The 22,396-nt window shown below is 47.9% G+C and overlaps 1 protein-coding gene and 1 long non-coding RNA gene across 2 annotated transcripts; one reads left to right on the top strand and one right to left on the bottom strand.

Moving 5' to 3' along the window:
- The first annotated feature begins 4,830 nt into the window (after positions 1-4,830).
- ISX (intestine specific homeobox) lies at positions 4,831-18,867 on the top strand. Its single transcript, XM_055569128.1, is given in 5 exon segments — positions 4,831-5,023; positions 14,735-14,886; positions 17,150-17,266; positions 18,576-18,764; positions 18,766-18,867. Coding segments are annotated over 5 exon segments (753 nt in total).
- On the bottom strand, positions 5,294-7,421 carry LOC129641477 (uncharacterized). The gene is made up of 3 exons (XR_008709349.1): positions 7,340-7,421; positions 6,353-6,461; positions 5,294-5,394 (listed from the first exon to the last, which is right to left on the bottom strand). It is a non-coding gene; the product is annotated as an uncharacterized LOC129641477 (long non-coding RNA).
- Positions 18,868-22,396: the final 3,529 nt, after the last annotated feature.

Raw genomic sequence — 22,396 nt, 5'->3', positions numbered from 1 at the left:
CATTGGAAGGACTGGTGCTGAAGCTGAAACTCCAATCCTTTGGCCACCTGATGCGAAGAGCTGACTCCTTAGAAAAGACCCTGATGCTGGGAAAGATTGAGGGCAGGAGGAGAAAGGGACAACAGAGGATGAGATGGTTGGATGGCATCACTGACTCAATGGACATGGGTTTGGGTAAACTCCGGGAGTTGGTGATGGACAGGGAGGCCTGGCGTGCTGTGGCTCATGAGGTTGCACAACTGAGCGACTGAACTGAACTGAACTGAACTGATGGAAAAACCTCTACCCTGAAAACTATAATATGTAATGTAAGGTCATTAAAGGAGATCTTTTTTATTATTTTTATTCTATATTTGGGTATAGTTGGTTTACATACCGCCTGTAACTCATCTCCATCTTATTCAAGTCCCTGATGAATGCTTCACTTCACCTTGTAGTTGGGTTCATGAACTGTCATGCACAATACCACCCACAACTCTGTATCACCTGTGGCATAAAATTTTAACCTGAAAAAAACTAAAGTACCCTCGCTCACCTGGCTGCTCTCCAGCTCATCATTCTGTCTTATTTTCTTTATAATACTGTCACAAATAGAAATTACATTGGCCATATTTTTTTTACCTGTTTATTATCTATTTCCAATGTAAGCTCGGTAAGATGGGGGCTGCGGGGGGAGGAGCGGGGTGCTTGCTTATTTTGATCACAACTATCTTTCCAGTCCTACAATCACAGTCTGGCACATATTCATGGGTACTTTAAAAATATTTTTTTAATTGAGGTATAGTTAGTATGGGCTTCCCTGATGGCTCAGGCGGTAAAGAATCTTCCTGTAATGCAGGAGACTCAGGTTCGATTCCTGAGTTGGGAAGATCCCCTGGAGAAGGGAATGGTTACTCACTCCAGTATTCTTGCCTGGAGAATTCCCTGGACAGAGGAGCCTGTCAGGCTATAGTCAATAGGGTCACAAAGAGTCAGACACAACTGAGCGACTAACACTCTCTCATAGATAGTGGATATACAAAATTATATAGTTTTCAGGCATACAACATAGTGATTCACAAATTTTTAAAGTTCTATGTCATTTATCATTATTATTAAATATGGCAATGTTCCCTGTGTTGTACAATATATCCTTGTAGCTTTTTATTTTATACATAGTAGTTTGTGTCTCTTAATCCTTCCCACTATATAGCCCCTCCATCCTTCCCTCTCCCCACTGGTAACCACTAGCTTGTTCTCTATACCTGTGAGCCTGTTTCTTTTTCGTTATCATCACTAGTTTTATTTTTTAGATTCCACATATAGCTGGTATCACACAGTATTTGTCTTTGTCTGATTAATTTCACATCACATAATACCCTCCAAATCCAGCCATGTTGTTGAAAAAGGCAAATGGCTGACTTGTTCTTCCTAAACGGCTTTTCATAAAATAAAATGGACTAGTAACAGTGCACCATGCTGCCAAGGGTCTCTCCGTGCTTGTGTGATGTAGGGTGGATTAAATGAGGGAACCTGTGTGATGACTCCCCTTCTCTCCTTCCTCCTCGGCAAAGCCTTCTTTGGTTCAACCGACTGTACGGAGTTACTCCTCTGAACTCCTCCAACACTGACCACTGACCGCTTTCCACCTTGTGTCCCTGGCCATCTCCTCCACTCCCGACACACTCCCCACCCTAGAGTGAGGGTCCCTCTGGTCAGGTTCGTGGCTCGTTCATCTGCATCCCACACCTCCATGGGTGGAATGAGGAGATGCTTAAGCAACATCTGTGGGATGAACACAGATGTGACTGCCTGGACTACAGCTCACCACGAAGGCCATGGTTTGGAAGATTAACACTCCACACCATGAGCGCTGCTTTATTACCATGCCAAGGATTGCAGCGGGGCAATGCTCACCCCAGAGAGAGAGAAAATACAAGGAACTCAGTGCAGTGCTGAAAAGGACAGGTGTGACTCGGGAAAATACCCCCTCAGAGACGTGGTTCTTCATCTGCACAGTGAGAGGCTTGGGTTGGGTGGGCTCTGGGGATTATGGCAAAGGGAGCAGAGCGTGGACTCACCTGGGCGTGACCGCTGCTTCTTCTACAGGATTAACCGTGCAGCCTTATATCCGCACTTACCTCTCTGGGCGCCTCTCCTTGGCTGTAAAATGGCGTGAGTGACCCCAAATGATAGAGCTGTCAGGTAGATTAAATCAGGTGATGCGTGCACAGCCCCTGGCTCAGTGGCCTCCCCTCATACCTGCTCCTTCTTTGGAACTCGGAGTCCATGTCCTCACCCTGTTTTTTTGGGGTTTTGGGGTTTTTTTTTTTTTTGGTCCATGTTACACAGCATGTGGAATCTTAGTTCCCTGAGCAGAGATTGAATCCACGCCCCCTGCAGTCAAAGTGTGGAGTCTTAACCACTGGACTACCAGGGAAGTCCCCCCGTGTTCACTCTTGACTGGCCACCACAAGTGTCCATCATACCTTCTCGGCCCCAAGCAGAAGGAAATCCACACTCCCAAGGCAATAACTCTTTTGAACGGGGCAGGTGCTGACGTCTGTGGGCCTCTGGCCTCCTGACCATAAAGCAGGCATTTCCCTGTGCACCACCCCAGCTGGATTACTTCCCTTCTGGCCCAGAGAACTCCACCTCCCAGAATCTGGGCAAGGCCATGTGACTCATCCCTGCCACATAGTACAAGCAGAAGTTACTGAACCACTTCCACTGCTGACTCATTAAAATTTCCTCCTCTGCTCTCTCCTCTTCCTTGGAAAACTTGAAGTCCTTGATTGATTGGAGGTTGGTTACATCACAGTCTGGAAGAAGCTTGAGTCCCCAGAGGGATATCCAACTACATTGACTGTGACATGAGTAAGCAACTGAAGCTCCCAAGATTTGAGGGTTTGCTGGGCTTCCTAGGTGGCAGAACCTGAGGTAAGGAACCTGCCTGCCAATGCAGGAGACATAAGAAATGCAGGTTCGATCCCTGTGTTGGGAAGATCCCCTGGAGAAGGGCATGGCAACCGACTCCAGTATTCTTGCCTAGAGAATCCCATGGACAGAGGCTGGTGGGCTACAGTGCGTGGGGTCACAAAGAGTCGGACATGACTGAAGCACGCACGCTGTGACATGGCAGAGACAGGATCCCCTGGCTAGACCAGACCACCTGACACTTCCCAGGGGCACAGCTCCTCAAACAGTACAAGTGATCTGTCCTCCGACTCGCCCTCCTCAGGGAGGAAGGCTCAAGCTTCTCCTTCCCCCTCCTTCCACGAGAAGGTCTGGGTTCTCATGCCCCATTCAGGTCCACAGACTCCCCCAGGTATCTATCACCCTCGTGAGGACGCACCTTGTGGCCAGCCTGGCAGTCTGGAGCTCCCCCAAGTCCCGCTTAGATGAGACCATGACTTCTACCACACCCTCTTGGTCTGGACCTCTGTTTCCCCACACACCCCAGAAGGACCTCAGAAGATGGCCCTCAAGTCCAGGAAAGCACATCTGAAACGGACTGCCCACAGCCAATACCCAGCAGACCGCACCCTGGCCCAGCCTCCAGCCTACATATGACCCATAAATTCTCCCAGCTGAACAAACACATTTTATGGGGCCTGGGGACACTTCCTAGCCTCACTGTTCCCACCTTCCCGTGTCCTACTCTGGCCAGGCCAGCTCCCCAACACCGCACCTCTCTGGGACCCCCAAGCCCCATCCTTAAGTTTCCCTCCACCTCCTACCCCTCTCCCCCAACTCCCGCCACAAGGAGGGTGGAAAGTTTCTTCTCTTATCAGCCGTTTTACTGCCCCCTCCTCCCTGGTTACACAGTAATTGGGAACAGAACTCTGGCAAGAACGGGTTGATCCTATCAGTTTGCAGTCGACAGTTTACTAGACAGAGGGAAAGGGTCCCCTCAGTGAGGACCCAGGAGGCAGGTAAGAGGTGTGCAAACAAGAGGGGGACAGAAAGGACCCCCAAAGGAAGGGAAAGGAGCCAGGAAGGAGCCTACCGAGAGGCTTGTGCAGTGAAGTCGGGGAGAGAGCAGAAGAAAGTGCTGGCTGGACCAGAGACACCAGGAGAGGTTCAGACACCAGCGTTCAGCCCAGCCCCGGCACAGAGAGCCAGCCTGGCGGTGACCCCGCGACCCTCTTCGGAAGCCTCCACCTGCAGGTGCTCTGGGAGGAAGGCCTGTTCTGGAATCTGGGAGCAGCAGAAGCCAGAGGAATCTAGGAGGATTTCTGGGGGCACCCCTCAAGCTGCAGTGTGGCCCAGGGCTGGGTTGGCCACCTGGGGCTCGCCGGTGGCACTCCAGCCTTCCAGAGGTCTGGCCGGAGCCAGCAGGAAAGAGCCACACGACAGAGAAAGGGTAAAAGTGGACACTTTGCCTCCAGATCTCCTCTGGGGGCAGCCTCCCTTTTCCTTCCAGCTCTTTTGCCCTGTTCCCCACTGGCCATGACTTCAGGGTCCCTGGCCTAGGCTGGGGACTGTGAAAGTGACCACCTCGGAGAAGACCCGTCACAGTAGGACTGAATTCAGTTTAGCAATGGCGATTCCTTTGATGCTGAGTCAACGAGGGCTCTAAGCCCATGGGCACGGGCACAGCCCCTTCCAGCTTTCCCAACGGGACCAGCATCCTTGATCCCAAGATGTTTTGAGGTGACTCACAGAAGTACCCATGGAGACATAACCGTGCTGGATAATCCAACGTGAGAATCTCTGTTCACCTCTGCTCACCCTCTTGTCCAGGAGTTTCAGGAAAGCAAGGACCCCTCCCTCCACGGGCATTGGCCCCTCTTCCCCCTCGCAGCTGCCCACGGAGGGTGCCAAGGCAGGCTCTGATCTCCACGGGAGATGGAGAGGAAGAGTTTGGGGTGCTATGAGGCCCCAAAGAAGCGGGGCCTGTCCTTCTCCATTGAGGACATCTTAAAGAGGCCAGCTGAGAGGAGTGATGTGGTCAAGCCAGAAGGGGCAAGTGGACAGGGCACCAGGCAGGCAACAGCTGCAGATTTCGGGCCAGAAAGACCCCCACAGGACCAGCCCAAAGGTAAGTGTCTTTTTGCCAGTTCTTACCCACTCCTGGGTCTGCAAGCCCCAGCTGGGCTCAGGCAGAGAAAAAGCTGCTCTGTATCAACAGAAGAGAAGACTCCACAATTCAGAGAGATGTCAGGTACTGGGCCAGTAGCCTTAAATACCTTTCTATCTAGCCCAGAAATGGAGCTGTTCTAATTCAGTCACCAAGGCCCAGTTCACTGCAGGACGCAGGGATCTGGGGCTTGTTCCTATAACCAGGCCGTAGCTGAGAATGCCGGTGACCATTTATTTATTCTGTGGTCGGCACCATCCTGGAGGCTGTGCATGTCTCTAACTTCAGCAGAAAAGTATAATTATCATAAACTTGACTGATGAGAAACCCACCTGTGAAAGAGAAGAGGCGGGTGGTGCCCCCAGGTCACACAGCTGCAGAGCAGAGGACCCGAGACCCAGCCACCCGAACACCTGCTTAGGCTGTCATGTTCTTTCCCTTCAGAAGCAGAGTTCGGCCTGCACGGCCTCTAGTGGCTGAAGCTCTGCCCCAAATCTGCCCACCCTGATCACACCCTAGGCCAGTGACCTCCCCAGGGTTTACCCCCAAATAACAATGACCAGATCCCGGGCCCCTCCTTGAGGGCCAGCTTGAGGAGGGGACGGAGGAGGGAACAAACATGTTCCTAGGATTCAGGCAACCGCGGTCAGTCTCAGCTCTCCCCCCGCCTGCCCGTTTCCACTCTGGCCTCAGCTTCATCTCCAGTGAGACAGCTGAGTGAGGGAGAAAATGAAGCTAGTGATGTCTTGGGGGTCCACTGGAGTCTGACCGGCGATGAGCCTGGAGTGTCCACAAGAGTGTCCTGGTCCTCTCTCCTTTCTAACGCTTTAATCCAAGGAAAGGCTTCCCCGGCAGCTCAGTGATAAAGAATCCGCCTGCCAATGCAGGAGATGCTGGTTTGATCCCTGAGTCAGTAAGATCCCCTGTAGGAGGAAATGGCAACCCACTCCAATATTCTTGCCTGTGAAATCTCATGGGCAGAGGAGCCTGGCGGACTACAGTCCATGGGGTCACAAAGAGTCGGACGTGATTGGGTGACTAAATAACAGCAATCCAAGGGAAAGAAACTCAGGGAAGCCACGATGCCTTCTCCTCCCAAACACGGAGCCCCACTCCCTCCCCCAGGTGGAGTCTCCTAAGAGGGGGTTGGTGCTCACTGCTGGTGAGCCAAGGGAAAGAGTCTGCAGGGGGTGGGGGGTCATGTGTCCCCAGAGAGCTAGTGGGTTTCCTAGTAGCTGACCTTTTCAAGAGGAAAGGGTCCCAGCTTAATTGTCAGAAGTTCATTAATACCTTCCAGTGAATTGAATGAGCAATGAGAGTTCACAGGAACCATTCTGCAGAGGGTCTGACCTGAGTGTCTCTTGCTGCAGCTACGTAAAATCTATGTCCATCCTCTCTGCTGCAGAGGAAGAGAGAGAGAGATCTTATTTCCCTTCCCAGAGCAGTTTCCCTTCCCCTAGCCCAACACTGGCTGTTGACAAAAAGGAGGCCAGTCATGCTAAACCTCCGCTGAAGCTGCTGGCATGTTCCAGGTCAACTAGACCCAGAGGAGACACCCTGTAAGTGCTTGGGAAAATGGCAGTCATAAGATTGGACTGGGCTCTCATGGCAGTGTGATGGCCATTGTGCCCATCCATTTGTCACGGTTGTGAGCCCCACCTTAGAGCTGGTGAAACCAAGAAGAGAAGATAAATCACCTGCAAAAACCACACGAGTAGGTAACATTAGAATTGAACCCCGGTTGCCTGAGATCATCCACTCTAGATTATTTCTGAATGTGGCTAAAATCCATCCATCTCCCTGCTAGGCTGGAATTCAGCATGTCTACTTTTTTGGCCACGCCACACAGCGTTAAGGATCCTACTTACCCAACCAGGGATCAAACCCATGCCCCCTACAATGGAAGCGCAGAGTCCTAGCCACTAGACAGCCAGGGAAGTCTCAGGAATTCAGTGTTTCTAAAGAGACTCATGAGGGTCCCCCTGGAGGTTTTCAAAATGCCTTTGAATGTGAGGAAGGCAAAGATTATTTATGTCAATAGTCCTGTAATGATTTCTACACTAACCTTCTATCTATGATGCATGATACCAATTATCCATTTATGGTCATGATATGAGGTTTTCTTTTAATATATATGCATTTATTTAGGGCTTCCCAGGTGGTGCTAGTGGTAAAGAACCTGCCTGCCAATACAGGAGATATGAGAGGCGTGAGTTTGATCCCTGGGTAGGGAAGATCCCTGAAGAAGAAAATGGCAATGCCCTCCAGTATTCTTACCTGGAGAATCCCTTGGTCAGAGGAGCCTGGCAGGCTACAGTCCGTGGGGTCACAAAAGAGTCGGACACGACTGAGCGGCTACACAACAACCGTCATAGCTAAAAAGCAGACAAGGTGTAAATGAATGGGTATGTTTATGTTCCAATAAAATTTTATTTACAGTTATGGGCAGAATGCCAGGTCTGGCCTCAGGCTGTAGTTCATCAACCCCTAAAGCTATTGGCATGACATGCAAAGTCCTTCACAGACCAGCCCTGTGGGTCCCCAGATTCATCCCCCATCATGGCCTGCCTGGCCTCACCCTCCAGGCACATGGAGCATCTCTCTCACTTCCAGTCTTTCAAGCCCTTTTATGTCTCCAAACTTTGCCCTTTAAAACCCTCATGGGGAGGGAGGTGGGAGCGGGGTTCAGGATGGGGAACACATGTATACCCATGGCGGATTCATGTCAATGTATGGCAAAACCAATACAATATTGTAAAGTAATTAGCCTCCAATTAAAATAAATTAAAAAAAACAAACCCTCACTCTTTCCCCTTCTTCTTCCTCCCTTTCCTCTTCCTTCCCTCATCCCCTCCCTCCACATGAGCTTCCTTTAGCTGCTGTGCCAATTACCACAAACTGAATGGCTTAAAACAACAGAAACTTATCATCTTAGAGTTTCAGAACCAGAAGTCCAAAACCAAGGTGTTGGTAGGGTTAATTATTTTCAGAGGCCCCAAGGGAAAGACTACTCAGTGCCTCTGTCCCAGCTTCCCATGGCTGCCAACAATCCACGACAGTGATGTGCCTGTAGACACATCATCCCACACTCTGACTCCATCGTCACTTGGCCTTGACCTCGGGCTCTATGTGGAATCCCCCTCTCCTTTATCTCATCAGGACACATGTCATTGGACATAGAATCTACCCTAAATCCAGGAGAGTCACATCTCAAGATCCTTGGCCTAATTGTACCTGCAAAGACCTTATCTCCATATAAGGTCACCTTCACAGGTACCGGGGGTTAGAACTGAGATGTTTCTTCCTGAGGGGGAAACAATTCAACCCACTCCATCTTTCCTCACGTCTTCATCCCCCTCATTTTCCTCATTCCCCCTCCTTCCTAGTCCCCTTCCCCTTTCTTCTCTCTTTCCCCCTTCCCTCCTTCCTCATCCTCTCCTCCTCACCCACACTGCCTAGGACTAAAGACAGTGGACCTTCTGCTCTGCTCTGGGCCCTGGGAGAGGGAGCCCTGACTCAGGGGCCATCTTCTTCTTGCTGTTCCTCCTCTTTTCTCACACTGTTCCATGCTCGGATGATGGGTTTTTATAAGTCTTCATAGATCATTTTTGGTCTCCATATGTAAAACTCTCAAAGTTTCCTTTTTCAGTTTTTAAATCCCTACAGTGTTCCTACAGAGTGTTTACTTCCCCAGATATGCCTTGTAGTGGGGCTTTCCTGGTGGCTCAGATGGTAAAGAATCCACCTGCAATGCAGGAGACCTGGGTTCGATCCCAACCCCTGGAGCGGGGCATGGCAACCCACTCCAGTATTCTTACCTAGAGAATCCCCATGGACAGAGAAGCCTGGCAGGCTACAGTCCATGGGGTCACAAAGACCATAGGATCATGGACACGACTGAGTGACTAAGCACATACGCCTTGTAAGGTGGTAGTTGGTCATCATTTTTTTGGCTAGAAGTGGCTCTTCTCCCTCTTACAAGACCAAGGACTTTGGCTACCTCTAATCTGGGCACTCTGCAGGTTTGCATTTAGGTTGGCCTTCTGTGTGTATTTTCACAGAGATAAGCGTTAGCTGACTTCCTCCTCAGTCCTTTGCAGGAAGGAAAACTAAACATGAGCTCTCCCATTGAATAGAAACAAGTTCTGTGGCTCTTTCCAGGTCACATCAGGGAACCTCCCCCAGTGTTATTAGCTGGTGTCATGTCTGGTCCCCTGCTTTGTCACAAGTATAAAATGGAAAGGAACAAGGGCAGGCTCCCTTTGGAGCCCTCCAGCAGGCTGAGGACACCTTCTAGACAGGACAGGTGGCTTGCAGAGAGGCACCTCCCAGGGCAGAATATGCCAGCCTTTTCCCCCCATAGTGGTCCTGGACTTCTACAATTGCCTGTGCCCACAGCATGCAAGGCATGCTACTTGGCTTGGCATTCAAGGCTTTTCACTCTCCCCTTTAACAGTGTCATCTGCTTTCTCCCCAGTCCTCACTTCCATGGGTGTGGGAGCCTGGATCTTCTTCCAACCGCTGCTTTAGGATGACAAGGACAAGGCTCATTTCAGGAGTCTTAGCCCAGCTGCAAAGCCCCTGGGGCCTCTAGCTGAGCGGCCAAGGCCAATTAGCAGACCGCAGAGAAGGAGCAATCAAGGGAGGGAGCCAAGCACAAAGAAACATCAGTTTATAATTAGGTGGCCTAATCACCTGTGTAAATTGTGTATTTCTTATGATCAATGTGCTAAATGGCTCAGGTTTAATTAAGTTCTGCTGACTCAGTCTCTTTGAAGACCCAGTGAAGTGTGATCACAGCTCAAGCAATTAATAACCTGAGAGGAGCAACTTGAGAGAGGTGGCAGTTCCCTGCCTCCTTCATCTCCCCTCTTCCCACCCTCCCCTGAGTGTCCTTGAATGGGGTTCCACACCCGCATTGTCTTCTCTGACCCAGGGCCGGAAACTCCCAGCCCTTTTCCACAATTAAGAATCATCCTGTGTGATGGGCATTCCACCCATGAACTGGTTCTTCCAGCTTCCTGTTTAATGAGGTTCCTTCTGGTTCCAAAATACTATGTTCCTTCAGTGTCCTGTGTTCTGCCTTCTTCTCTGTTCCATAATTCCTTTATGCTGTCCTTCCTGCCCTCACCAGCTTCCTCTCTCTTACCACCTACTATGGTCTATAAATCAAGCATCAGGCTTGCTGGCTTCCCTCCCTCCTTTCCTAAAGCAGCTCTAGCATTTGATGGGAAAACTGAAGTGTCAGCCTTCACCCTTCCTGAGCCAACCACTCAGCTTCTGCTCTTCCCCATCCCCACTTCCCTGTGGACCACAAGCAGGTCACTCTGCTCTGAGTCACTGCCTGGAGCTCCAGGGCAACATCCTCTCCACTGGTCATCCTTCTCCCCAGGCACCAGCAAGGAGATGGGTGTGGGCCAGCCTTCCCTTTCTCTTACTTTTCCTGTAATTCCAGTTTTCCCAACACCATCAAATTCGGCTCTATGACCAATGGATACCCATTTTCCTAGAGATATGTGGCAATTAGAGGAAAGTGCAACACAAGGAGAAACTTAAAGTGAGGCCCAGAATATGACTTTTTCCAGAAACCAATGGAAAAACCTATAAGGGAGCCCTACCCAATAGAACTTTCTCTGATGATGGAAATGTTTTCTATCTATGCTCTCCAATATGGTAGCCACTAGCCACATGTGGTTGACCTATAAGTAGTGTGGCTAAAGAACTATATTTTTTATTTGATTTGATTTGATTTAAATAGCCATAGGCAGATAGTGGTTACCATATGAACAATGCAGATCTAAAGAGTTGAATTTCTAATAAGGTCCAGCCTTGATCCTATCCTTATTTCCCTGATGTCAGGTTCAAGTCTATCTGTCTCCCAAAACTGCTCTTCTGGTTGGGTGTCACTAGTCATATTTCAGGGACCCCCACTCGCTGGGACCCCCACCCCCATCCGTTTCAAATACAGAGAAGGCGATGGCACCCCACTCCAGTACTCTTGCCTGGAAAGTCCCATGGATGGAGGAGCCTGGTGGGCTGCAGTCCATGGGGTCGCACAGAGTCGGACACGACTGAGCTACTTCACTTTCACTTTTCACTTCCTGCATTGAAGAAGGAAATGGCAACCCTCTCCAGTGTTCTTGCCTGGAAAATCCCAGGGACGGGGGAGCCTGGTGGGCTGCCATCTATGGGGTCGCACAGAGTCGGACACGACTGAAATGACTTAGCAGCAGCAGGAGCAGTTTCAAATAACATCCCAAGAAGGGTTGTATGGAGATAACCAGTGTTGACTACTGACACCCCAAGAACCCATGCTGTCTTGGGAGAAGGGCTTTGGCCCTTGAGTGCTTCAGGCTGGTCCACTTGGGGCTCAGCCTCCATCTCGCCAACCATGTATATTTTAGACAACCCTCTTTCTTTACAGGAGAAGTCACTACATCTGTTGGACACACACATATACAGCCTGTCACCATGATTGAGAGATCATCATCTCTCAAGAATAAACATTTATCCTGAGGATGTTTAGTTCAAAGTTAATGAGAATAAATATTTTTCTAACTGGCTCATAACTGACAGGCAGCCCGTCTCCACAAAGTCAACAATCACATTATTTTGCTGAGGAGGGCTCAGATCCTTTTCTTACAACCTTATCTCCAGGTTATGTCCTTCTGATCCTCTAGGAAATAAGGGGAAGCTGTATTTGTCTTGTTAGCTGCTTCCCTAGTTACACAAATGGAAACTGGAGATAATTATTTTATTAAGGAGTCTATACTTAGTCATGGACACTTGTTTGCCTAAGTTTCCTTCTGGGGAAAAAGCAAGAGATAGCTTATTTTTGCTAATTTCTTAATAACTTTTTAAAATATGTATTTACTTAGCATTCTGACTTCTTAGTTGGAGCATGTGGGATCTAGTTCCCTGACCAGGGGCCGAACCCAGCCCCCTATATTGGGAGCACAGAGTCTTAGTCACTAGAACACTAAGGAAGACCCTATTTTTTTATAATTTACAGTCTGTTTCTAATCCTCTGTTCTCCATGTTGCTTACTTTCCGGTATTCCAGCTCTACACCATACCTTTTTGGTTCAGTATCTTCTATTCCAAAGTTCTATATTCTTAGAAGAATCCCAGATGCATGTTATCCTGAACCTCCGTTTGCCCATCCAACCTGAAATCTTCCATTCTGTGAATTTTTTGGCAATTTTCTATAAAACTGCACTGTATCATTACAATTGTCTAAAACATTGACCTTGTGAATGAATGAATGAGATACTGTCAGCACAATTTGTTCATTTTTGTACTCCTGCAGACAGGCCCTCTGTGCCTAGCACAAAAGACATTCAGTACAGTCTTGGCAATGGATTCATACCTTCCATTTGTCTACACCAATTCTAGATGGGTTTGGCTCTACCCCTTAAATGCACCGCCAGCTCTAAATATAGAATAAATCTCTCTTTTTTTTTAATTAAAAAGTACAGTGGACTTGAGGAGGGAAAGGGAGATAGAAAAGGTAAGAGATCAGATCATATCAGCTGGTTCACAATCCAACAGCTTCCTCCAAGGGGTAAATATGTTTGAAATCTCACTGTCCACAACCCCCAAGAAGCTTCCAAGAGTCAGGAAAATGAATAAAATTACTTTGAGGGGATAAAAAAAAATGGACTGATAACAATGAGGGGTAGTTGGGAGGGGTGAGACAAGTGGCTCGATGGGTAGAGTGGCTGGACCTAGAGTCTGTCATAGAGAATAAAGTAAGTCAGAAAGGGAAAAACAAATATCATGTATTAATGTGTGTGTGTGTGTGTGTGTGTGTGTATGGTATCTAGAAAAGTGGTACAGATGAACCTATTTGCAGGGCACGAATAGGGACACAGACATAGGGAACGAACATATGGACACAGTGGGGTGGGGAGAGTGAACTGAATTGGGAGAATAGCACTGACATAAGTACTCTGGTGGTTTAGTCTCTAAGTTGTGTCCAACTCTTGTGATCCCATAGACTGTAGCCCCCCAGGCTCCTCTGTCCTTTACAGGCAAGAATACTGGACTGGCTTGCTATTTCCTTCCCCAGACATAAGTACACTACCATGTATAAAAGAGATAGCTTGTAGAAACCTGCAGTATAGCACAGGGAGCTCAGCTCACTGCGCTGTGATAACCTAGAGGGGTGAGATGGTAGAAGTTTAAGAGGGAGGGGGAAATATGTATACATATAGCTGTTTCTCCAATGATTTGGCCACTTGATGTGAAGAGCTGACTCACTGGAAAAGACCCTGATGCTGGGAAAGAATGAAGGCAAAAGGAGAAGGGGGTGGCAGAGAATGGGATGGTTAGATAGCATCACCAACTTAATGGGCAAGAATCTGAGCAAACTCCCGGAGATAGTGGAGGACAAAGAAACCTCATGTGCTGCAGTCCATGCAGGCGCAATGAGTCAGACACATCATAGCAACTGAACAACAACAGAGCTGATTCACTTTGTTGTACAACAGAAACTAACATAACATTGTAAAGCAATTATACTCCAATAAAAAATAGATTAAATAAAATCAGAGATTTAAAAAAAGGGCAGACTATGGAAGGCACTTGTCAATTCTTAGAAATGCAGGAGTAACTCATCCAGAAGTGTTATCCTCAGCAGAAATCTCTCCTTCATCCATCTACCTTTTGCCCAGCCAACTGGGCCCCAGGCAAGGCTGAGGCCAGGTCTTTCAAGCCTCCACCTGAAGAGAAAGAGAACTGCAGAGTGCCAGGGTGGATTTGGCCTTTGTAATTTGATCATTCAACCCCTCTCCACTCCTCCATTCTACAGATCGGGAGACTGAGGCCCAGAGAGTAAATAAAATATGGCCCAATCAAGGACCAGGGTCCTGGAGCCTTAACTCATGCTCAGTGCCCCTCTCACCACCTCCTTGCTTCCTGGGATGGGCTGCTTCTCAGTCCTATTTCCCCATCCCCCTCAATCCAGTGACCTCTGCCACCCCCATCGTGTGTGTGTTAGTATTCTTGTGCCTGAGGGAGAAGGGCCTTAAGTAGCAAGTGAAAGACCACTATGACTGTTGAGAGGGAGACTGTGGAAGAAAGGAAAAAGCTTTTTTTCTCCTTTTGCACTAGGTCCCACCTATGATGTAGCATCCCTGAGTGGGCCTGAGACTGGACAAGTGGCTGGAAACAGGCTGTGAGGGGCTGACTGCTGAGGTTTTTCTGTAAAGGGCTAGATGGTAATTATTTTAGATTTTGCAGTCTCTGTTTCAGCAACACAACTCTGCCCTTATAGCACAAAAACAGCCATAGACAATACATAAACCCATGTGTCAGGCTGTGTTTCAATAAAACTTTATTTCTAAAAACAGACAGTAGGCCGGATGTGACCCCCAGGCTGTGGTTTGCCATTCCTTGTTACAGACAAGGGAAATTTGCTTGAAGGCATCTGAGCAGCAGAAAGGACAATCAAAGAAGTTTCTAGAAGGTCATTTTGGCCACACTGTCCAGAATGGATAGAGGGAGTCAACCTAGGGGGAGGGGTTCTAGGAGAGAGAACATTGTAAAAGCCCAAGCCTAAGAAGCCAGAGGCCAAGTAGTAGCAACATTGGTTTAATGGGTACGACAAGGCAGCACAAAAGCTTCACTGAGACGAAGGTCACTAACCTAGCTTGGACCCTCCTCCCTCCAGAGGGGAAGAAGGGTAAGCGGAGGCTCCGAACCACCTTCACCACAGAGCAGCTGCAGGAGCTGGAGAAGATCTTCCACTTCACTCACTATCCTGACGTCCACGTCCGCAACCAGCTGGCGGCCAGGATTAACCTCCCGGAAGCACGTGTGCAGGTACAACCATCCCCACCCTCAACCCCCCTCCTCAATGCCCTTGGAGGCATGGGTGAGACCCCAGGTATCCTGCACCCTCTGGGACTGCCCCATCTGAAATTTTCCATTTGCTTTATCCCATGAATACAGTTATTTTGTCCAAGTATCATTTTCCAGGAAATGAGGTCACCATAGTTATAAGATAGATGCTTTCTCTCCTTGGAGAATAGATGTGGAGGGGGTTTTATGATGATGGCCATTGGCATCTGCTCCACTCCCTTCTCCACTTGACTGTACTTCCAAAGCATTATTCACCACGCAGCCTCAAAATAGGTCTTGACAATCTAGACTAGGGCTCAACAGACTTCTTCAGTAAGGGACAAGGTGCTAATTCTGTTAGGCTTTGTGAGGCCATATGGTCACTGTCATAACTATTCAATTCTGCCCTTGTAGCACAAAAATAGCTATAGTTTACAACATACAAACAAATGAGCATGTTCCAATAAACGTTACTGATGAGCACTAAAATTTGAATTTTGTGCCATTTGCATGTCACCAAATTTAGATTCTTTTTCCCAACCACTTAAAAATGTGTAAACCATACGTAGCACAAGGGCTGTACAAAAACAGGTGGGAAGCCAGAGTTAACCTGAGGTTAACTCTGCCAACCTCTGACTTGGAACACATAGGTATCACTTTGGCAGCAGCACAGAGAAGTGGCAAAGACCCTCCATGGTCAGAGACCTAATCTGTAATCTGTCATTTCTTCCCCCTACCTGAGTGTCTAGGCTTCCTCTGTGGTTAGAGATACAGTAGCCCCTCACCAATGGTATGTCCAACTCTCTTTGCACATCCCCAGTTCTGCAAGTATTGCTCTAGCAAATCCAAAACCAATTGTTACATATTTTCACTCTCTCTAAAACAGTTTTCTAAATCACCCTGCATTTTTTTTAACAAATATGATGTGGGAACTATACTCAACATCTTTTTTTATAACTTAATTTTTAATGAATAAAAAAATCTTTGAAAAACAGAAAAATACAATTTTTATTTTATATCAGAGTATATTTGATTTACAATGTTATGTTAGTTTCAGGTGTACAACAAAGTGATTTGGTTACACATTGCATAGATCTATTCTTTTTTTATTTTTTTATTATTTTTTTTTCACTTTACAATATTGTATTGGTTTTGCCATACATCAACATGGATCTATTCTTTTTCAGATTCTTATCCCATATAAGATTATCACAGAGTACTGAGCAGAGTTCCCTGTGATATACAGTAGGTCTTTGCTATCCATTTTATATACAGTAGTGTGTATATGTTAATCCCAATCTCCTAATTTATCTCTTCTCCTCTCCACCTTTCAACATCTTGTAATAACCTATAACAGAAGAGAATGTTAAAAAGGAATACATATATTTGTAAGTATACATAAAACTGAATCACTTTGCTGTACGTCTGAAACTAACACAACATTGTAAATCAATTATATTTCAATACTTTCTTGAAATATACAATGGACTTATTAAATTCAAAATCTTCACCAGGGTCCACATCAATATTCCACCCAAGCCTACCTCTCGTCTGGTCAAGGTCCACCCCTGTCTGGACTTCTCCCCTTTTACTTCCCATTTGAAATCAGTCACCAACGAGGTGGGCAGCATCTACATCTAGTGTAAAGCCCAGAATTCAGCAGCTGTCTCAGCAGAATGAGCAAGTGCAAATGGCCATGTTTCACAGACAGTCAGGGTGCCCATGAATACAGGCAACCCTCAATAGCGGATACCAGAGGGCCCACTGGGGTTGCAAACGGGTGGCCCACCAGCAGGCAAGAGCCCATGGATGGGTTTTCACTGATCTGCATGGTTTTTAAATCTCAGAGCTTTCACAGAAAAATCAAGATTTCTGCCTTAGAAGTTGGATGAAGCTGCAGCGCTGGCCTCACATTTCCACATGGTGGCTATTAGCTGAGGCTGAGACGCTGCCCCCTTCAGCCTCTGTTCACCCCGCAGACCCCACCACTCCCAGTTACAGGGCACCCTGCTGGTTCGCACTGCCTCCTATGAGCCCCCCAGCCCCTGTAGGCATGGAAGGTTGTGACCTCGGATCCTCTCTCCTAAGGCAGATCAGATTCAAAGAAATCGTGGCTGCCGTTGACCTTTACAAACTGTAAAGGGACGGTCCCTTGGAAGGTGCAGTCATCATGTATTTTAAGGAGAGGAAATGGATGGAGAAAAGCCCCTTTGCTTATCTCCATCCTCTCTCACCTTCATCTCAGATCTGGTTCCAGAATCAGCGAGCCAAGTGGCGGAAGCAGGAGAAGACAAACAGCCTTGGGGCTTCGCAACTGCCGAGTGAGGCCGGCTTGGCCCCGTCCACAAACCCGGATGTGGCCGTGAGTGGCTGGGGGCGGGGGCTGGGGGCGGGGCTGGGGGCGGGGCTGGGGGCGGGGTCACTGTCTGGGACCATCTTATCCAGATTGGAACACCTCGGGGGCTCTGTTCACTGCTCAGATTAGTTCAGTTCAGTTCAGTTCAGTCAAACAGTAGAGTCCAGCTCTTTGCGACCCCATGGACTGCAGTACGCCAGGCTTCCCTGTCCATCACGAACTCCCGGAGCTTACTCAAACTCCCCTGTAAACACTGGAAATTTTTTTAGAAAGAGAGTGGGCATGGATGCCTGGGAAACCTGCTAGAAGTCTCTGCCTCTGTCCCCGTGTCCTCATCCACTGCATGACCATCACAGTCCTCTCCCTCTTCCAGGGACTGACTTGTATTACTTGTGTAAAACGTCCCAGTTTATGGAGCAGGGTCACAGAGTAAAGGGCGTTATGTGGGAATGGAGCCCATTGGCTCAGGAGTCAGGCTGCCAAGACCGAGATTCGAATCGCAGCTCTGCCCTAAGCAGTATGTGACCTGGAAGAGTCATTGTGCCCCTCAGAGGACAGTCATAGATTTGATGAGGATGAAATGACCAAGTCTTGAAGAATGTCTGCCACACAGGAAGTGGTCGCTAAAAATTAAACATTCATCGAGTCAACAAATTTGAAGTGTGTACCAGATGCTAGTCCTGGATTCAGATCCAGTCCTGAATATTCATTGGAAGGACTGATGTTGAAGCTGAAACTCCAATATTTTGGCCACCTGATGGGAGGAACTGACTCATTTGAAAAGACCCTGATGTGGGGAAAGATTGAAGGTGGAAGGAGAAGGGGACGACAGAGGATGAGATGGTTGGATGGCATCACCAACTCGATGGACATGAGTTTGAGTAAACTCTGGGAGTTGGTGAGGGACAGGGAGGCCTGGTGTGCTGCAGTCCATGGGGTCACAAAGAGTCGGACACGACTGAGCGACTGAACTGAACAGGGGCGAGACAGCAGTGCACAAAATAGATAGTCCTGTGGTTAACGATTTGTACAAACCCACAATGACTCTATGAGGCAGGATTTTTAATTTATCCATTTTTGCTGATGCAGAAACTGGACTCTGAGAAGCAAAGTGACTTTTCCGAGACAAACAGTTGCTGTAAATGCTGGAATGAGGACCAGATTTCCTGGCCCCCCTGGGCAAGCACTTCTTCCCAGGTTGGTCTCTCTATCCACCCCAAGCTGCCAGAGAGTCACTGGGAAAGGTTGGGAAGTCGAGGGACAGTGTGGAGTAAAACTTAAAGCTGACCTCTCTCCTGGCCTTTCCTTCTGACAGGGCCCCATACTGCCACCCCCTGCACAGCCCAGGCTGCTTCCTCTCACCAGGTGCTGTCCACGAGCTCAAGGTCAACTGACCTCTGCCTGGCTCCCCACCCAGATTGCCCTCCTCCCATGCCACCCATGGGAGACACAGCCTCTGCCGGGCCCTCTCATCATCCAGCAGACCTGCATCCCTACATTCTGCTTTGTTCCCACCTCCGCACCCCAGAGGAGGCAGCATCTGTACCACCTCCATAACACAGACTGGACATCCTCTCCTGAGTGGAGCCTCTCTCCTCTCCAGATGAAAACAGGTGGCGGGAAAGTGACCAGGTCTCTGGGGGAGTCAATCTCATGATTCAGAGATGACCCACAGTTCAAAAAGCCACCCTGAGCATGTCCTTCGGCAGGTTGCTTCAGATTCAGCAGCAAGGTGACCAGTAAAGGAAGCTCTCCTCTCTCCTGGCCAATGTGGCCCTCCTGCTTCAGACAACAGATGCTATGTGAGGTCTCAGGATGAGCCCTGGAAGGAAGAGGTTGCCCTCTTGCACCTGTGCTTCCTTTACGTGGTTGTGTGACCTCCAGTCAGTCGCTCGCCCCTCTGGACTTCATCTGTAACACAGGCAGTTGCACAAGATGACTCCTGAGCACCCTTCTGGCCCTTACCTTGGTGAGATGAACCATGGTGAGAACAGAAGCACAGAGAAGGCCAAGGAGAGGTTGTTTGTTCACTCACTCATAAGACACTTATTAAGTACCTACTGAGTGCTTCATAAGTGGAACTGGATATTGGCATGAACAACTGAGGCTCTACCCACAAAAGCTCGGTCCAGGATGACCAAAAGGGTAATGCTGACCTTCCCCTGCAGGCAGAACATTCACTCAATGACCTTGCAAGAGGCCGACGGCTAACACATTCTGTTTGGCATTGATATGAATGTTCTAAAGAGGAAGAGACATACAGAAACATTTCTTTAAAACTTTAAACAGAATTTAGTGTCTTTGGTTATTCTGCCGGGCTGTGGAGGGATGTTGTCATTTCTAGTTTGGATGAAGGGAAAGATAGTAAGCTCTTGTCACAGTTCATCTTCCCAGGACCTTGCAAGGGGTCCAGTTAGAAAGCCAGCCTCACTCTATGCTGAAAAGCCTAAGAAAGAGGGAGAGAAGGAGAAAGAGAAATTGATTTTTTTTAATATAAGGAATTAGCTTTCACAGTTACGGAAGCTGAAAAGTCCCATGAGCAGCAGTTGGCCAATTGAAAATGGAGACCCAGGAGAGCAGAGGGTATCAGCTTCAGTGTGAGACTGAAGGCAGAAGCTCCATGTCCCAGCTCAAAGACAATCAGGCAGAGAGAGCAAATTCTTCCTTCCCGCACAGTTTTGTTCTATTCAGCCCTCAATGGATTGGAGGGGGAAGGCCATCTGCTTTACTCAGTCTACTGATCACAGTGTTCATCTCATCCAGAAACACCTTCACAGACATACCCAGAATAATGTGAAGCTGAATATCTAGTTACCCTGTGGGCCAATCATGTTGACACACAAAATTAACCATCCCAGGCTCCATCCCCTTTCCTAGGCACATATCCTCCCTCCAAGCATAAGGGGTTCAGGTGACCAGAATGCCTCAGCTTCAGTACAGATGTGAACGTTGGTTTTAGGGGGCCACCTCTTCCACTCTAGGTGTTCCTTTTCCCCCAAGAACTATTTTCTTATCTTTACCTTATATCTGTGGGGCAAATGAATCACTTTAGCACTCTTACCAGCTGTGAAAATTTGGGCAAGAGACACATTACCAGGACTTCCCTGGTGGTCTAGTGGCTAAGACTCCAAGCTCCCAATTCATGGGGACTGGGTTCAATCCCTAGATTTCACATGCCACAACTAAAGATCCCTCATGCTGCCAACGAAGATCAAAGATCCTGCATGCCGCAGCTAAGACCTGGTGCAACCAAATGAAGAAAAAAAAAGAGAGAGAAAGAGAGAAACACATTCCCTATGTGTTCCTTGGAGAGCAAGTTTCTTGTCTCTGACGGTTTCTCTATTACATGAGTTAATAAGCATGTGCATGTGCATACTCAGTTCAGTCGCTCAGTCGTGTCCGACTCTTTGTGACCCCATGAATTGCAGCACACCAGGCCTCCCTCTCCATCACCAACTCCAGGAGTCTACTCAAACTCATGTCCATTGAGTTGGTGACGCCATCCAACCATCTCATTCTCTGTCGTCCCCTTCTCCTCCTGCCCTCAATCTTTCCCAGCATTAGGGTCTTTTCCAATGAGTCAACTCTTCTCATGAGGTGGCCAAAGTATTGGAGTTTCAGCTTTAGCATCAGGCCTTCCAATGAACACCCAGGACTGATCTCCTTTAGAATGGACTGGTTGGATCTCCTTGCAGTCCAAGGGACTCTCAAGAGTCTTCTCCAACACCACAGTGCAAAAGCATCAATTCTTTGGCACTCAGCTTTCTTCACAGTCCAACTCTCACATCCATACATGACCACTGGAAAAACCATAGCCTTGACTAGATGGACCTTTGTTGGCAAAGTAATGTCTCTGCTTTTGAATATGCTATCTAGGTTGGTCATAACTTTCCTTCCAAGTAGTAAGCATCTTTTAATTTCATGGCTGTGATCACCATCTGCAGTGATTTTGGAGCCCCAAAAAATAAAGTCTGACACTGTTTCCACTGTTTCCCCATCTATTTCCCATGTCACCCTGCTTATTTAACTTATATGCAGAGTACATCATGAGAAACGCTGGGCTGGAAGAAGTACAAGCTGGAATCAAGATTTCAGGGAGAAATATAAATAACCTCAGATATGCAGATGACACCACCCTTATGGCAGAAAGTGAAGAAGAACTAAAGAGCCTGTCGATGAAAGTGAAAGAGGAGACTGTGCATGCTCAGCTGTATCCAACTCTTTGCAATCCCACAGACTGCAGCCTGCTAGGCTCCTCTGTCCATAGGATTCTCCAGGCAAGAATCCTGGAGTCGGTTGCCATTTCCTACTCCAGGGGATCTTCCCAACACAGGGATCAAACCCCTGTCTCTTGTGTCTCCTGCAGTGTCAGGGTATTCTTTACCACTGAGTCACGAGGGAAGTCCAGATAAGATAATGCATTGTGGTAGATGGTAAGCACAGGTATTAAGAAAAAAGTCATTGTACCAATTCTCCCTTCTACCTCCTTCAACTTCTGATCTTGACCAGCTATATTCATCCCAGACTCTATGCCAGGAGTTCTTAAACCAGTTTGCAGGAAGTCAAGGAACTCTGAAAAGAGTAAGCAAGATTGTGTGTGTGTGTTTATTTTTCCCAGGCAAAACATTCATTGTTTTCATCAGCTTTTCAAAGAGGTTTCAGCTAACAACAATAATAATAAAGGTTTCCTGTTATACATATCTGAGTCAGACCCAATAGGATCCTTTTCTAGCTGTGTGGACTAGAGGCATGAGAGAAATGAAAGGGTCATTTTTTTAAAGGTACTGAAACCTCATATTTCAGATTGAGACTTGAACTCATTCTCTTTTAATTGAAAGCACATACCTGGTCTCAGGACTTACTGAATCTCAAGTTCTTTATGTCTCAGCACAGAAAGAATGCAGTGAGAGGCAAAGTGATAGGTAAGAAGTGGATTTATTTAGAGAGACACACACTCTGCAGACAGAATGCAGTCCATATCAAAAGGTGAGACTGGCCCTGGGAGAAACACACTCTACAGACAGCGTGTGGGTCACCTAAGAAAGCAAGAGACCCCAAAATATGGGGTGGTTAGTCTTAGTGGTGGAAGCGGGGGTGGGGGGCTTCCCAGGTGGTGGTAGTGGTAAACTGCCTGAG

The sequence above is a fragment of the Bubalus kerabau genome, chromosome 1 (genome assembly GCF_029407905.1).
Source record: "Bubalus kerabau isolate K-KA32 ecotype Philippines breed swamp buffalo chromosome 1, PCC_UOA_SB_1v2, whole genome shotgun sequence".
Classification (NCBI taxonomy): Eukaryota; Metazoa; Chordata; class Mammalia; order Artiodactyla; family Bovidae; genus Bubalus; species Bubalus kerabau.
Note: the sequence above shows the minus strand (reverse complement) of the source record. Positions and strands in the feature narration are given on the sequence as shown.